At 32.8% G+C, this 17,721-nt stretch overlaps 3 protein-coding genes across 5 annotated transcripts in view; 1 reads left to right on the forward strand and 2 right to left on the reverse strand.

The window, feature by feature from the left end:
- Positions 1-2,869, forward strand: part of LOC107478236 (uncharacterized) — a 3,263-nt gene extending 394 nt beyond the window's left edge. The window contains exons 2-5 of one of the 3 annotated variants that reach the window (XM_016098372.3): positions 624-861; positions 1,429-1,546; positions 1,648-1,879; positions 2,598-2,858. In XM_016098372.3, the coding sequence (XP_015953858.1) occupies positions 710-861; positions 1,429-1,546; positions 1,648-1,879; positions 2,598-2,626 (531 nt within the window). In that variant the 5' untranslated portion in view covers positions 624-709 and the 3' untranslated portion in view covers positions 2,627-2,858. Of the gene's footprint in view, positions 1-567; positions 862-1,428; positions 1,547-1,647; positions 1,880-2,597 lie in introns of those variants that run through there. The other 2 variants (XM_021137898.2, XM_052259733.1) reach the window with 2 other exon arrangements.
- A 1,105-nt stretch (positions 2,870-3,974) lies between these two features.
- LOC107478049 (uncharacterized) lies at positions 3,975-7,884 on the reverse strand. Its single transcript, XM_016098170.3, has 6 exons — positions 7,638-7,884; positions 6,950-7,136; positions 5,734-6,388; positions 5,547-5,615; positions 4,489-4,601; positions 3,975-4,400 (listed from the first exon to the last, which is right to left on the reverse strand). Exons 2-6 carry the CDS (start codon positions 7,043-7,045, stop codon positions 4,230-4,232), a joined length of 1,104 nt encoding a protein of 367 aa, XP_015953656.1. The 5' UTR covers positions 7,046-7,136; positions 7,638-7,884; the 3' UTR covers positions 3,975-4,229.
- Positions 7,885-11,125: 3,241 nt separating this feature from the next.
- On the reverse strand, positions 11,126-16,854 carry LOC107478179 (uncharacterized). The gene is made up of 7 exons (XM_052258202.1): positions 16,734-16,854; positions 16,578-16,627; positions 15,712-15,891; positions 13,931-14,083; positions 13,300-13,395; positions 13,002-13,022; positions 11,126-11,293 (listed from the first exon to the last, which is right to left on the reverse strand). The coding sequence occupies exons 1-7, from the start codon at positions 16,852-16,854 to the stop codon at positions 11,126-11,128; spliced, it is 789 nt and encodes a 262-aa protein (XP_052114162.1).
- Between the last annotated feature and the right edge of the window lie 867 nt (positions 16,855-17,721).

Consider the following 17,721-nt stretch of genomic DNA (forward strand, 5'->3'; position numbering starts at 1 on the left):
GGAACTTTGCTGCAATGCACTTGTACTAGGTTTTAGTTTTATAAGACGATGCAATTTGTATTTGGTATTTAATGCAGTTTAAAACAGAATAAAATTAAAACATAATATATATAAATTCTTAAAAGAGGATTAATGGACAAAGAAACTGTATCTGAATGGCACAATATTCATCATGTTTTTTTAGAAGTAATCGCTTAAAGAAACTCTAAATTATCTTATGTCTTCTATTCCTAGTGAACATCATTGTGATTCGTCTATATTATAACTGTAACTGGAAAACAATATTGCAAAGACTATATGTTAGTATGAAAAGAAATGAATCATAGAACTTCTTTCAATCACAGAATGTAAATGTAATAAAAAAGCAGATCATGTTCCAAACCATATACATCAATAATGGTAAAAATATTACCATTATATATTTGTGTTTTTTTTATTAATAAATGATTCACGTGCCTAATTCTTGGCGCTTTAGATGATTAGAAAGAATGATTCTAACAATTGTCACTTACTTCTTTCTCTACTTCATCTGACCTTTATTTCTCTAATTGTGCTTGGCACATTAGCAGTTAGTGTAATATATTTGCAACCTCAATTCATTTCCATACTCTTTTGTGTTCAAGATTCAACATTAGGGAAGCAAAGCACAATTAGATTGAGAGTGCATAGTGATTCTGGTTCTTTCATTCCTGCAAGTTAAAGACTGAGAATGGTGAGAGAAGTTTCAGAGAGTTGTTTGGATAGCCTGTTGACAGAGGTGGTTTCGTGCTATTGCAACCGATTCTACCCTAATAAGCATGATCTTGCTGCTCGCAGAATCGAGGCTATTGGATACCAGGTTGGTCACCAGCTCTCTGAAAGGTAAAACAGTTCCATGGTTTCGATTTCCCTACCTTAAAACTATTGTTTGTCTGTACTAGAATTTGTTCCTGCAGATCTGTTATCAAGTGGGTTTGGTATTGTTGTGATTCTTAGAAAGTTGTTGAGCTCTTTCATCTTTTTAAAACTGTTCTTCAAAAGTTTTAGTTTGTTTTGTTTGGTAAAACAAAGCAAAAGTTGGTCACAATTTGCAAAAGGCACTAATATAGTGTGTGGTAAAATTGTGCTTTAGATCTCAAATGACTATAAGAAACATAGATATTGTAGAGAGTAATGTTTTACTTTTAATTTTGGAAGCATAAGTTGGGTTATCAATCGGTTTATGCTTTTCATAAGTAGGACCACTTCACCGAAGAGGTAACCTGCAAATGAAGATGCATAAACAAATGGCGCCATGATAAGTATGAAATGCAAAATTAAGCCTTTAAAATCATTTCAATGTGCTTCTTCTATATCTATTCTACACAATGTCTCTTTGCAGTTGTTAATCCTGAAATATTAATGAATTGGAAAAAAAATGTGGGTGTGTTCTTAACACACTCTGATCAGGTACACCATGGAGCGGCCACGATTCAATGACCATCTGGAAGCCATCAAGTTCATTTGCAAGGATTTTTGGCTTGAGCTCTTTAAGAAGCATGTAGACAACTTGAGGACAAACCATAGGGTGTGTTAAGATCACAGATAAACTCATAACTCACAGTCAACTCGTCATATCAATTTAGATTGGAATGGTTTATCGTTTGATTTGCTACTTAATTGCTGCAGGGTACCTTTGTATTGCAAGATAATAAATTTTGCTGGCTTGCGCGAATGTCAATTGATCCATTAGCTGATAGTGGTAAGTCACCCGAAGATATTACATCTCCTACAGCTGGAAACAAGGCAACACATGCAATGAAGATGCATCTTTATTTCCCATGTGGCATCCTTAGGGGATTTCTTTCAAACCTGGGAATTCTTTGTGCCGTTTCTGCAGATATATTAACCCTTCCAACATGTGCGTACTTCTCTCTCTCTCTCTCTCTCTCTCACACACACACACACACAAACACCTTGTAAGTTAAGTAATATTAAATTATGGTCAAATTATGATTATCTGACATAGGGGGTGAGATTGCTTTGTGAAATCACTTCATCTGTTTGAATATGGTTAAAAAAGGTGCAGGCTATTTAAGGGTTAGAAGGAAGAAAATTCATTAGGAAAAAAAAGATCCATAGAGAAGAAGAGATGTCAAAGGACATTTTACAATTTAAGAATATAAGGGTATTGTTACTTAATAAGTACTCTCCTCGTTTCAAAATATCTGTCACAATGTCACTAATATTGACAATGGACATAAAATTTGAGTTTTATTTGAGCTTGCCTTGCTTGTTTATATCTGAAAAAGCATGTAAGATTAGCAGGTTCTTTGTTGTTACTATGTCCATTAGACCCCGAAAATGAGACAACTATTGTAGGTGTACTTAATCAGAGATATTAACATTATTGGATAAATTTATTTATAATTTTTGTGTGGAGTATTTCGTGCTGTCAGCCTGTCACTGCCAATCTGCCGTTGATAGCAACGCATGTTTTGTTCTGTTTTGTTTATTTCTTTTGTTTCTCTCAAAGATGTAGTTTCAAAGCATTTATCTTTGCTCAATGTGAAAGTAAGGAAGTAATATTTAATGTTTGTTTCTGAATAATCGGCATGCTTTTCTAAATAATTCTTCAGGTGCATTTACCATCCGTATTAAAGCTTGATGAGTTCACAGTTATGTTAATGATGGAAATGAGAGCATACAATATCTGCAAGTTCCTTTGCATAATTTGGTGGAGTAAGGATTTTTATTTGCCATTTTTTATTATGAAATATTGGATTTGTTGTATAGGAAGGGGTCTTGAGGATGGGATGAAGATTCTATGGAGATTGCATGTAAGTGTAGAGAGCTGATTTTAGGCAAAATTTTGGGAGACATTTTCTTCAAACTGAGTTCAATAAAGTGGATTTTGTTCCAATGATAATTCGTTAAAGCTACTCTTGTGTAATTGCTAATTTATACTTAATCAAATATAGGTTTACTAAATCTACAAGTTTCTATCATTTTAGTAATTTTGTAATAGGTTAATTAATCTAGAAGTTTCTATAATTTTATTAAATTTGTTAATAAGTTACTATACATTAAAAATTTATAATTAAGTTTTCACACTTTATAAAAGTTTATAATTAAGTCTTTGTAATTACATAAATGTTAAAATAAATAGAGTAATTCTTAGATATGCTCTTAGGAACTTAATAAAAAATTTTCATATCATTGAATGAATAATATACTAAAAGATAATATGTTTAATTTTATAATTTTTAAGAAAATTGAATACATTATCTTTATTTAGTTCATTGATATATTTATATCATTTGTTTCCAAATTTTTTTTAAAGTAATAATTGTCTTCTATTATACTTTCTATAAGTACAAAGATTAAATCATTAGAGTTTTCTTTAATTTTTTTTTAAAAACAACTTTGATATATACAATAAACTCTAATTTGCAATTAAGTATTATTTATATTTTTTTCAATTTAATTCTTACAAATATATGTTAGGAATATTTTTTTTTAACTTCTGTTGTAATAATAAGGGCATAATTAAAATTTTTTATAAGCTATGAAGACTTCATTATAAATTTTTAAAGTAGAGACTTATTTATAAATTTAGTAAGACTACAAAACCTCTAAATTAATAAATCTAAACCTATTTTATGAAAATTACAACATCCATTTTTATCACCTTCCCCCAAATTTTAAGTCATGTTCCGCCATAGATCGTCTAAGTTGCTTTATTACATCTAGTTGTTATTTTAATCCAAGTTAAACCATGTGGTCGCGTACTGCCAAATATGCCTTGCCTATTTTGATGATTCCCTAATTCCACATGAGTTGTTATTTTTAATTTTTTCATACCCAACTTAATCCGAGGAAGAAAAAATAAAAATAACATTTATTATATTATTTAGAGAAAATGTCGATAAAAATAAGTATTGATGCTTACTAATTCAATGAACATTCTAGGACTATAGTATGAGCAAGAAAAGGCATGCAAATTACAACAACAATTGGTGGAGAATATGGAAATAAGATACATTCAATATTTACAATTTAGTGGCTATACAATGTTTTTAGGTTCTTTCCCTTCCTATTTTCTGTGAGCAGGAAACAGATAAAAGAAGGAAGAAAGTTTGGGTGATAAGAAGAAACTAGTGATGACATATATATCATGAATTCAAATATTACTACCATCTTGATTCTTGGAATTCCACAATGAAATCTCGACCTATAAGGAGGGGTTTTCAATTATGGAAGGTTGAAAACTAGAGAAGCTCCCACTCAGGTTCAGAAATGCTAGGAAGTGGGTCTAAATCTAATTTCTCCACACAATCTCCATTTAGTTTTTCACCGTTCCCATGCCATGCTGCAAGCTCTTCATATTCTTGCTTTCTTGCAGACTTCTTCGCCAGCGAAAAGACTCGCCGCCTCGATTTCTTTTAAAAGGAAGAGTATTTCGATTAGACATGATTGTGTATGTAATGTATTGAATAGAGGAGGAATTTTCGGGAAGAGAATGTGTACCTTGTTAGTCTTCGAACTATCGCCTACCTTGGGAATTAATTTAAGTTCGTCTCCGGTCACCATAACGCAAGTTTCCTCGACGTTAAGATGATCTTGTTGCATGGTTTTGTGCCCTTCATCAAGTGTTGTTAATTCAGAAATTCATGTATTTGGAATTTTAAAATGATGAGTTACCATACACAAGAAAAATATGAAATTGAATTAATAACGATTCGCTAATAGGTGCCAGGGATGAAGGATTATGTGAAGAGTCTCATCGCTACGAACTTGAGAACAAATATAAACCTATGACAGATTAAACGAATCTTGATTCTCCATGCGATTTTGATTACAACCAAAAATAAAAACTTATCATATATATGTGTTATGAGAAATTTTGAGGTCATAAATGAGTACAAGTTCTGGGTTGAGTTGCATAGTGAAGACACAAACAAACCTAAAATAGTGGCAGAGGTTGCACTAACAAACCGGTGTAACGTTATTACACACAACCCACTTGTAAAAGTAACACAAAATTGAAGTCACTAGGGAAATCAAGAAAATCGTATGATTGGTTTATAGTGCAAAAAGAGAAGCAAGTCGATGTCTCGACCAAACTAAGTGACCGTGAAAGATCAGCATACTTTTATATTGGGATCCCAGTGGTTCCCCTAGCACACAGGTACTATTACCAAAAACCTTACTAACCCGTCCTGACTCGAAGGAATCCCATAAAGAGGTAGGAGTCTCTCATTTCCATTCTCATCCACAAAGTTTGCTTGCTATCTTATATAATTATAAACCATAAATATACTGGTTGTAGCTTTTCATCTCGACGCCGCTCAAGCACCCATAAAAGGGATAAATCAAATACTTAAAAGAAACTAAGATATAAAGTGATTCTCGCTTGAAGATGAAGGCCTTGTTTGGACGACATTAACACTGAAGTGAGATGTCAGAAAGTCGAAACTATACATACATACATACATACATACATACATACATACATACATACATACATACATACAGTGAGTATTTAACCCAACTACTTCATATTTCATAACGATATGAATTAATACCTGGATGAGATATCACTACCATGCTGGAAGAACAATCATCAGCCTGTATTGTTCTGTCGGAAGAGAACCCTACAAGTGAAACAATATAGCTATCAAGAAAGTCCATCAGAGCTGAAGCCAAAAGTGAAAAAACAAAAATGACAAGGGAAATTCTGAACCTATAACAAAGTGATTCTCATAAGTTCACCTGATTTGGTGAATTCCGGAACATTGGGGGATTGTTCAGAACTAGCATTTTCAATTTCAATACAAGAGTCCGCTATGGAGGAACACCTTGTAACTTCAGATGAAGGCGGCTTTGAATCACCAACTGCAGGACTTATATCTTCATTCGAGGTCTCGCAAGATTGGGTTGCCCTGCATGCATTTGTTTCTGCCAGTGTGGTTTTATCGAATTTCTTGGATGCAACAACTCTTTTAATTTCTTGATTTCCATCGATACGAATATTCGATTTGATATTCGTGGTCTCAACATAATGTCTTGAATGTGAAATGATGTTTCTTCTTCTGACCGAACTTCTAGAAGATGATATGAACATAGCATCAGAAAGACAAGTTCCATCATCAGATGCAGCACGAATGGTATCATTATTGCTATCATGATGAATTCCCGAATCATATTTCTTTTGTTTGAAATCTTCCTTCATAGGTTTTTCCTTCAAACTTTGAAATGGCCTTTCATATAACCAAGCATCAATGTATTGATCCACAGGTCCAGAGGCTACTTTTTCATCCAAATCATAGGAACATGGAGGAATGAAATCTCGCATAACATCTGAATATAACTTTTTAACATTCGTGCCAACAGTCTGCATCTGATTCTCTATATATTTAACTGCATCCTATTTCTCAATGAAAAAACAGAAATAAGAGATATAACAGACATTATAATTGTCAATCAATGCAAGAGTTGGAGCCATCAGTGTTTAGAACAGTTAAACCAACTACTGTTAACAGATAGAGACCACAAGCTTGTCATAAATCACCACGAATAGAAAACGGGGAAAAAAAAGTTAGAAAACAGTTGCATTAAACATTCAGAAATGTGTGTGAGCCTTTGAAAATGAAGATAATGAATATTTCTGCAACTTTTTCCTTTGCAAATTTTCTAAGGTTCGTTTTTAAGTAAATTTTCCTTTTTACAAAAAAAAAATGGCATTCTATTTCGAAAAACAAAGCTGTAGTTTTTCTTTCCCCTTCAAAATTATGACTATTTTAACCCCCTCATATGAATTGAGTGAACCTAATTCCAAGCAATGCACTGCAGTGCGAAAACAAATCGTATTATGATACATGTTGAAGCAAAGACATGTGCACTTATTAGGGTAATCTAAGTTATCCTTCCATTTAAAACAATCAATATGTTTAACATAGGTCAAGATTATTCGAAAAGGGAGCCATACCTCGCAGATTATATCTTCAGCTTCCAGGCACATATTCTCAAATTTCTTGTATATATTTCCGACCCAAGTTATGCCTTTCACATCCATAGTGATCATAGTATATCCTATATCCTTTCTAGAATATTACTAAGTCCAGATACTGTCTGATCGACGCAGCGTGAAGGCGGTTCTACTTCTACCTGATTATCTGCAAGAAATCAGAAACAAAGTATCCAACAGAGTCATGAAAGTATCTTGATTAAAGAGTGTTATAACAAATACGTAAAATGGACTGAAAAAAAAAAAAGAAGAAAAAGACAATCAATTAAACAAGAGTATTAATGGAAATTCAATTAAACAAAGTCTTTGTCTAATAATGACAAACTTAAAAGCTCCAACTTCCCACTGCCCCACTTTCTTACCTACCAACAAAACTACTAGTCTCTAACTAACAAACCTGCATCCTTGAACCCATATCAAACCCTTCGGATAATTTAAGCCACACAATTTTTTCATCTTTTTCGTACACCAAACATCAGCAAAAAATAGAAGAAATTGGATTAGGGACATCTAAAAAAAGAAGTAACACAAAATAAACAAACAAAAACACCAAATTATAATAAGAAAAAATAGAAAATCAACAAAGGAATGAGATTTTGATGATAAAAAAGTACTACAAATTAATATAGAGAGAGATGTCAGAGCTTACCTGTTCGTAGAAGCAGAGAATTAAGAGAGCATCAATCAACATGTTCAGCCAATTGAATTGCTATTTAAAGGGAGGAAGAAAAGATAAGAAGTGCAATTGTAACACGAAAGGGTTAGGAGAAAGAAAAGCTTGGATAAAGTTATAAAAGGAGTTTTGTGACCTTTTGCGGCGGATAGTAATGTAATACGATACGAGGATGAACGAAGAGAAAACGTGCACAGTAGGCATTCAGCTTCTTGAGGCATTAACATGTCCGTACACGTGTGCATCTTTGTCCTTACGTTTTACTCCCTAAGTCAACGTCATTTTTACAAAATTACTATTTTACCATTGTTATCCGAATCCGATCAGACCGTCCGATTCGGCCGAAAATTCGATAAATCAATGATTTGTCTGATTCAGTTTGCTGTTAAAGTATTAAGTTTGGACCTGTATAAAAATCTGTGAACGATGGTCAAATCCATTAAAAATCTAAAGATTTGGATCATCTAAAGTTTGAATTTTATTTTAAAAAATAAAATTTAATTTTTTATTCTTGAATAATTTTTTTTATATTTATTTTTAGTCCTACTCATAAAATTAATGTTAAGAAATTACACTTTATTCTCTAAAATGAAATTCAAACTTTAAAGATTCAAATCTAAAAATTTAACCACTCAAAAAAAATTGCTTTTACCAACAAAAAGTTGCTAACCCAAAATATTTATTTTTGACAAAATAAATTTTGAAAAAAGAAAATAACATCTTGTGAAAGATTGGATTGTTTTATTTTTGAATAAAATATATATGATCTACGAAGGTAGATGACAAATTATATATTTTTTTGTCTCGTTGTCAGAGACGGAACTAGATAAAATATTAGATGAGGACAAAAAATATTTATACAATAAATTAACACTAAAATAAAATTTTAAAGGAGGCGGATTAAACTAAAATTTATATATAATTTACATGTAAAAAATTAAAATTAGGAGGATATCGCCCCCTTTTCTACTACCACCTAGCTCCGCCCCTGCTTGTTGTGTTATGCAATATGTCATGTTTTATTTTAATATAATTATTTATAAATTTATTTAGATATATGAGATTTTTTGTTTTTTAAATTTAATAATTTTATGTTAGGTGAATTTGTTTAGTGATTTTCTTTACACAAATGGCAAAAAAGTTCAAAAGGAAAAAATGAAAAAAAAAAGTGGGGTGGAGATTATTTTTAAAAAAATTGTATATATTTCTTATATAATTACCTAAATGTTCTTGTAAAAAATTAAATCAAATATACTAATTGTTTACCACTTATAAAAACAATGCTCATATAACTTCTGAAGAAATAAAATGCCAATTCTTTTTTTGAAAAAATTTTCTTGTCAAAGCCTGAATTTTGTTTGGTTCCATACTACAGCTTGTCCTTCTTTCTTGCTCTCTTGAGCCAAAAAAAAAAAAATGTGCTACCTCCGGTTGTTCTTATCAAATAAAACTTACATTGTTGCGATCTTTTCCCCTGATTTTCATCTGGCGTAGTAAAAATCTTGTTACACATGGCTGGGAATCTTTTAATTTCTATGCCCCAAAAGAAAGAACAATTGGGATATTTGGATTCAACATCTGCTGATTCCATCTTTTCCCATTTGACTAGAAAGTGTTCCTTGGTTTTTACTTATTTTATCTATGAAGCCATCTCCATGTGTTTTGGGGCAGGAATATCTCTCTATAAAACAAACCACTTTTTTCTGTTTGTGATTATCCACGAAATTAGATAACGGGCACCGATGTCCTGTGCCATTGGGGCAGTTACCTTTAACGTAGGTACCTTTATACAAAGAGTGTTGTTGCCATATTCCAGTATGCACTATTTCCTTGTCATCTCCGTTTCCTTTACCTTCTCAATTATCCTTCTCATTCTTGTTAGTTGTTACTATACAACTTAAGGCAACCAAAAACCAAAGCCAAAGCATTAATTAAAGTTGCTTAGTTTCTAAAGACAGTAAATAGTGTTACAATAATAACCACATATTAAGCATAATATATTTGTTAAATTTTAGTGATATTTTCTTTGCTACGAAGATAATTATGATATTATTAGTTGTAAGAAACAAGAGACTAAATTGGAGAAAGAATTTATGTATTATTGAGTTGTATTCAAGTTGTCTAGAATGATACAATATAAAAGGGTATTTATAGGTGTTAAAGAGAATTGTAATAATAAAAACCTAATATTCTATAATAAATATTCAGATATACTAAATAATTCTAATGAATGCTAATTGATCCTAATATATTTTGACATCCCCCCTCAAACTCAAATGATAACTTGAGTTTGAAACTTATTTAAAACAACGAAATAAAAAATGCATAAAATAATAGAATGAGTACAGACGGAACGTAGATGGAACTGTCGCTGTCTGAAAGAAGTGCAGACGAAACTGCCGCTGTCTGAAAGAAGCACAAACGAAACTGTCACAAAGAAATGCAGACGGAACTGCTACAAGAAAATACAGACGGAACTGTCGGAAGAGTGGCCAACTGCCGAAAAACTGCTGAAAAGATGGCGAACTGCTGGAAAACTGATGAAAAAGTGACAAAGTGTAAAAAGATGGCAATCTATCAGAAACTGACGAAAAAAGATGGTTTTTCCATGAGAATAAATAAGTAGTGGATTTATGAGCTAATCGGTGAGGTGAAAAAGCATCAAAGCATTGACAAAAGGGAAGGGTAAAAAATGGCATGGAAGAAAAGTATGAAAAATCAGTTATTTTACCAGATATAAAAGTGTATTTATATGTGCTAAGAAAATTGTAATAATAAAGACGTAATATTTTATAATAAATATTCAGATATACTAAATAATTCTAATGAATGCTAATTGATCTTAATATATTCTGACATTAGTGATGCTTGAAATGACATAAATGCATCCCCTAGGTGAAATGCATGTATACATGTTGGAAGAGTTGAAACCTTGATCTTCGGGATCAAAATCTTCTAAAATAAGAGAGTTGGTAAAGTAAAAAAATAAGTGATTTATTACTCTTAAATTAAGATAAAGAGGCTAATATAATAAGAGTTACAAATTCAATATTGATTAATCTCTTATTTTGTATTTTATCACTTTACTAATTTCTTTACTTTAGACTTTAGAGAACCTAAATTCAATTTCAAATACCCTATATAATGCTCTGTCTAGTTCTTCAAATTTAACTGTTTCCAACATTGGTCTAAAGTTCAATATTCTTCTTTCAAGTCCCACAAAGGATTAAAACCTCAATGTACCATCGATGATTCCATATATCATGCAGAAATAATGGTAATTACATTAGTAATGAAAAAAAATTATAATGAAACTAACATAGATACATAACTTTCATATGCTCTTTAACTTGACAAACATCAACAGTTTTTCAAAGAGAGTTGTGTTTATCAAAAGTACAGAATTATATATGCCTAATAAGTTAAGGACTAACTTCTTTGAAGCCAAACACAAAGAATATGCTTCATTGAGGAATGGTGGCGGTTGTCGTTATGTGCCTTGGGTATGTAAGCAATGATTTTATGTTCACAAAATCAACTTTTCTCATTGTTTCTTCTGCATCTGTTAAGTAATACTCATCAAGAAAGGGCTTTGTTCTCTTCATCAATGTAAATAGGACTGGAGACAATTCCTGCAAGACAAAAGATTTCAACATCGAAAGCCATTCTATGCAATAACCGAAACTTAGTTAAATGTCTCAGAGAAAACATTTCTAATGTTTGATCGCTAGACTATAGAAATAAAAGTAATCTGTTACCTTATAGCTCGGTCTTTATTGTGCATTATGAGTCATAATTTGATTTTATTTGCATTCATTCTAAGTTTGTAACGGACGATCTTAATAACCATTATTTTGACTTAATGACCAACAGTCATAACATCAACTCTATTTATCAACTCTATGCCTATAAAAGGCACCAATTTCTATATCTTAGAACACACAACATATAGTAAGTTCTATTTTCATATCTTACATTCTATCATAGAATTATTATAAACAAAACACACATGATAAGTTCTATTTCATGTTTAACATTCTATAATCATAGAATTTTTATACCTCTTAAACACTTACTGATTTGAACGTCGGAGTGTCTTTTGCATGTATCCATCTTTCGTGTTCTTCTTGCTGAAGTATACATCCTTTGGGGATGAAGAGACAAATTCAATTTTCTCTAAGGCGATATATACCTCGGAAGTTCATCCACATAAGAATAATTGGCACCGTCTGTGGGGACGAGTAAAATAATTCCTACTCCTCTCAAGTTCATAAAACTTGATTTACATTCAAATTTTTTAACCAATCTCCACATTCTTGTTTAAGATTTCATTTAATACCTCTTATCAAATTTAATCTATCGTAACATTTTATAAATTATGTACTTTATACATTCAAAATTCTTCACTTTTACGTATCATGATATTTCACATCTCATAATCGATCAATGAACCAATCCGAGAACAAACTCAGCTTTCAATCAATCCGAGAACAAACTAGGTTTTCAATAAATTCGAGTACAATTGTTCTGGTGTAGCTTCTTAGCTCCTGCTATAGCTCGGTATAGCCTTTTAGCTCTTGATATAGCTCGTCCTCCCAATAATCCTTGTGATTCTCGCAGAGATGAGTTATACCTCGGCCATTGTAGAACAAAGGAGAGCGGGTACCTGCACAAGACACTCCGACGCTCAAGTCAGTATATGAGAGATAGTATTTAAGTGAAAATATAGAATGAAATAGTTTTTTCATACCTTTTCTCTTTATGCTTTTACTATTTATAGGTGAAGTGCTTATTGTTACTGTTTTTCGGTTATGATTCTAATAAAGATTGATATCATAACGTAACGGTTATGTTGAAACGAATTTATAATGAGCCAGTGCTAAAATGTAATGAGCATTTAATCGAATTATAACTCGGTTTGTAACAGACTTATCAGAATCAATGCCAACTTATAGTGAGCATGTGACCGAATTATAGCTCATCTTGTAATGGACCTATCAGAGTCAATACCGTCTTATAGTGAGCATGTAACCGAATTATAGCTCATCTTGTAACGAACCTATCAAAAGTTAATATGACAATTTGATGTAATGGATCTTCTCTTACAAAATGTTCATTAGCAATGAGTGGATGTCGGAATCTTGCTAAGATCTCAGAAACCACAAAAGTTTAGACTTGAATTTCTCAACGTTGGGATTGCTAAAGATTAGAGGATCATTGTCAACTTTCCTTTCACTTGTTAATGCTTATGAGTTTGACACAATAAGAGATAAAAACCGCATGAAATGTCTTATTCTCATGAATAATCAATTATAATCACGCAGAAAGGCGAGACAATACCCGAAGGATCTTTGACTTTGGCTGCTGAAGACAACAATAATAATATTAGAAAGAGAAAGTCTAAGAGGCCAGCACTTTTATCAAAATTTGGTCAGCACTTAATCAGTAAAAAAAAAGTGAATAATTTCACACCATTGGATGAAATCTCACACCATTAAAAACATCAATGATGACTAATTGATGGCTACAAATCACAAAACTTGTTGGCCCCTAACACTCCTCTATCAGAAATTCTCACTACATGAGAATTAAAATAAAATAAAAGCTAAATATTAAAAGAAGTGAACATAGTATATACTAAATTATCTATCAGGGCTAGCGTGCCTCCAGGCCTAAGGAGACGGAATGCTTCATTTACTATGTTCACTATAGCTCTTGTAGGACATTCATGAAACTGCATACTATCATGGATTCCTGAATTAAAATCTACTATACATAACTTCTGAGAAACTATATTTCATCAATCCATCTCTTTGTGTATCCGTTTGTCAGTTATCAAAGGGAACATCATTCGAAAGATGTCATCAACCATCTCCTTGTTGGCTAGAACTTGTGACATGCAACAAAATTATCATTATCACCTATAGTCAGTTGTTTCCATCGTCATCCATGTTTCGAAAAACTGCTATTAATCCACAAAAGTTTGAAAGATTCCACTACTTGAGAAGTAACTAATATTTTGATATTACACTGGTATATAGTTATATGACAACAGAAAGTCAAATAGCTTTGATGCATAAACACCGAAAGTTTGCCAGATCAGGCATCCAATTATAACATTGAAAATGCATATGCTCTAAGTGCCTGTTGCAGTAACCTTATCATATTATGAAGCAATTCGCATTGAAAAAGCAATTCGCATGCATACACAAAAATATCGCAATTCAAAAACTTTAGCAAAGGACTTAATAGGGGTTTAAAAGGCATACCACATATGAAATAGACACAATGTCAAATGATTTAGCAGGCAAGCCAGTGTCTTCACTATTTGCATGTATCCATCTTATAGGATATTTTCTTGGCACTCCTCTCTTTGCCTTGTATTGAGCCACGGTTAGAAAATAAGGTGACATATTTAGCCCCTAGAACAACCATACCAATCTTTTATGTAAAAGTCTTCTTTCATTCTTGGTATATTAAAGATGGTCAAGACTCGAGAATGATTTTATTATGTAAACTTTCAATCAATGAAATTTTATAGTGTAGGAAAAATTATTTTCATGTGGCAAAATCTCACTTACAATTACTTTGGCAGTAGAGAACTTGTCTGTGGTGTGAAATTTCGAATACCACAACTGAATCAATAAGTGCACCGGGTTGTACCAAGTAATATCTCAAGTGAGTGAGGATCGATCCCACAAGAATTAATGGACCAAGCAACAACGGTTGAGTGATTCACTTAGTCAAACAAGCCAAAGAGGTGTTTTAGGTTCAAAAGCATCAAACAATAATTCAAGAGTTAAAAAAACAAACAATAACTTGGTTGTAAAAAGTATATGAGAAACAGTTAAGGTTTTAGAGTTATTTATTTTTTCGGATTAATAATTCTTACCAAATACATTAATCATGCAAGATTCAATTCATGACAAACTTTAATTAATTGAAACCCTAATCTCTTAGTAATTTAATCTCCTCTAACCTAATCAACCGCCAATTCTTTGGTCACTTGAATTATATTAAAGGTTTAGGCCCAACTCTAGTTTATTAGCCACATAAACCCTAATTACCCAAAAATAAGATGATTATATATCACGGATCACGTTAAATCCAGATAATCAGAGAATTATGAGGATTTACTTTCAAGTTGTTATTCAAGTGAGTTAACTTTTCCAAGAATCAATACATTCATGTAGAAACAAAGTTATCTTCCAATATAGTCAAATTCATAAGATGAAAAACGAAACTACTCATGAATTTAAATAAGTACATCAATTAAAAGTAGAATAGCAATAGTATTAATCCGTAGAATAAACAGAGCTCCTAACATTAACAGAGGAAGTTTAGTTGCTCATGGCTAAGAGAAAACTAGGGTTCCAAAAGTGTGTAGAGTGTAGAGTGAGGAAGAGAGAAAAGAAGAAACTCGAAGGATTCAATCTTTTTCCCTTTTATACCTAACCTAATTGATTTGAAAATAAAATAAAATAATAACTACTAAAGGCCCAAAAGATTGTGTTTTTTTTTTAACTTATAATGAAAAGAAAATAAATAATTAATAAAGTCTTCAACCACGGAGTCCTTCTGTAGAATCCATGTACACGCTACTGGCACTAAACGCCAGGCTCGGCGTTTAGCGCCGCTGAAGCAAAAAGGGATTGTGGCGTTTCTGCCTTCCTGGCGCTAAACGTCAGGCTCGGCGTTTAGTGCCACTGGCGTGCGACTCTGGTACGAATTACAGAGCTCCTGGTGCTAAACACCAAGTCGTGGTGTTTAGTGCCAACCCAACAAAATGGTTGCACGTGTTACGAGACGCCTGACGCCAAACGTCAGGCAGTGGCGTTTGGCGCCAGCTTGGCAGCATCAATTTTCTTCCTTTTTTCTTCTGCACGAATTCTGCCAAACTCGCCCAGATTATTCCTAAAATAAATAAAACCACAATGCGCCTCAAAATAGTATCCAAATAGGCTTTAAACACTAAAATCTAAATAAAATTCAATAACTTCATATCTAAAATAATAAGAAAATAAAGAAAAGATACTCATGCATCAACTACATAGCATCTAATATCTAGTATGTCAAAGACCGTGGATATTCCTGAATAAGCTATATGGTGTTGTTCAATTGCACAAATCCAATTTTTGCACATTATCTCGTTCGCTTCATCTGCTGAAGAAGCTTCTGGAATTGCCCTCATTGCCATTGACATTGTAGCAGGCTCCGCTTCTGCTGCTGCCTATCATAAACAATAATACAGCACATAGATTTGAAAATTATTTTCCTAAGATTGCAGTTTTGTAGACTGCAGAAATTACTAACAGATTTTCATCGCAAGTAAAGACCCTATGTATACCACTATCAAGAACCAAAGAAGAAAAAACTACATAATATATAAGACAATATAATTTTGTCAAATAATTCAATACTACTTATGTACATATAAGCAAGTAAAGTTATTTATCTGCAAATATGATAGACACAAGGAATGATGACACACTTCAGCTAAATCATACATTCATACTACCTTTCCAAAGTCACATTAGAAATAAAAAATAAGAAAATAAAATAAAAATTCAATGAACATTCATCACTACTAACTAAATGTATGCCAGGACTAAAGGCTTAGTACTCAGTAGAGATTTTAAAACAAGGTTCAAGACACTACTCTATATATTAACAAAACTTCTCTGGTGTTACTATCTTGTTCACCTTCCAATGGCACAAAACAGCATAACATCTTTGACGATAAAAAGTATAACTAAAGCACATGACAGAAAAACACAAGTGTTTATAACAGCCATAACCTGCGCACAATTTGCACCTACCAGTTAGGAACACATCATATGTATCTATAAGGACTACTGATCATTGACCAAATCATCCATTACAAGTTGCTAAAGTTGTGAAAGAATTACCACTTACCAGCGATGTAAGATTTTCCTCATCACAAGGATGGAACAGTTTCAAATAATCTGCAAAGTGGATTGAGCAGTCACTTTACCAGTAAACTTGCACAAGCAAGAGTGGAAACAAAAATGCATAGAAGGACTACATGAGCAAAAAGATAGAGAATATTACAAGCTGGGTATACTAAAGAGTTGTTTTGAATGCTTTCTAGCTCCTTATACACTTCAGACTCTAAAATCTCTTTTGTCATTTCCTTGCAAGTTATGTTTTTCTTCTCAGTTGTGTTGTTCATTCATTTCACCCATCATCAGAATTACGGAATACTTGCATGTATCTTAAGCATATATAATGTATAGTCCAAAAATATTTGTAACCACACATTTTCAGTAGTAAAGTTTAAAGGTTAAACTTTATATAAAAGGCCAAGTCTTTGGTGCGTGGCCAAGATATTGATGTTTAAGAATGGCTATTCTTTGACTATCCAATACAATGTTGACATGTGGAATGGTAGTTTGAAATAGTTAGTGTTGCATTTAAGAGAGGAAAGTGTCTTAACGATGTAAAGTATGATAAAAAAAAGTTTTTTTTTACTGTATGTCTATTTATGGATATTGATAATACTGGAGGAGTGTGAGTGTAATTTGATAGTATAGGTACCATTGAAAAGATGGTGTTGCCGTGACCCGGTGGAGATGACGAAGGAAGGCTGGGAACTATGGCTCTTTGCCAAACAAGGATGATACTACTAGTAATGCACAAATGAAACATCCACAACTAATTCTTTCCCCAACATTGGTATCTCCAACCGGGGGAGCCATCGCCAATAGGTAGCAGCAACGATGCCGCCAACATTCTAACAGCGCAGCTATGGACCAAAGGGAGGCGTGTAGCAGCATTTTCCTCTCATCTAAGCTCCATTACACAAATCGCCGTTGAGGTTGAAGAAGGAGACTGTTCTGCCATAGGTCCTCCAATCACCACTGCTGTTGGGGGAGATTCTACTCCTACCAACGAAAGCCATTACCACCTCACTCCAATTCTAAGAATCAAAGAGCAGTGTACCTTGTGACCAAATCTCCAACTCCTTGTCTTCAAGCTAACGCTCAGTCGAGGATACCGTGAAACCACCGCCGACAAGAGGATTGCAACGCCATCTAAT

The sequence above is a fragment of the Arachis duranensis genome, chromosome 3 (assembly GCF_000817695.3).
Source record: "Arachis duranensis cultivar V14167 chromosome 3, aradu.V14167.gnm2.J7QH, whole genome shotgun sequence".
NCBI classification, from domain to species: domain Eukaryota; kingdom Viridiplantae; phylum Streptophyta; class Magnoliopsida; order Fabales; family Fabaceae; genus Arachis; species Arachis duranensis.

Excerpts from the sequence above, each read along its gene's own strand:
- LOC107478049 (XM_016098170.3), bottom strand. The coding sequence starts at position 7,045 with ATGATCACTATGGATGTGAAAGGCATAACTTGGGTCGGAAATATATAC. Across the intron at positions 5,616-5,733 it reads TCCGGAATTCACCAAATCAG|GGTTCTCTTCCGACAGAACA; the intron begins GTGAACTTATGA and ends TTTCACTTGTAG. Across the intron at positions 4,401-4,488 it reads ATAGTTCGAAGACTAACAAG|AAATCGAGGCGGCGAGTCTT; the intron begins GTACACATTCTC and ends TCCTTTTAAAAG.
- LOC107478179 (XM_052258202.1), bottom strand. The coding sequence starts at position 16,854 with ATGAACAACACAACTGAGAAGAAAAACATAACTTGCAAGGAAATGACA. Across the intron at positions 15,892-16,577 it reads AGGAAAATCTTACATCGCTG|GCAGCAGCAGAAGCGGAGCC; the intron begins GTAAGTGGTAAT and ends TGTTTATGATAG. Across the intron at positions 13,396-13,930 it reads TTGTGTCTATTTCATATGTG|TTTCATGAATGTCCTACAAG; the intron begins GTATGCCTTTTA and ends GATAGTATGCAG.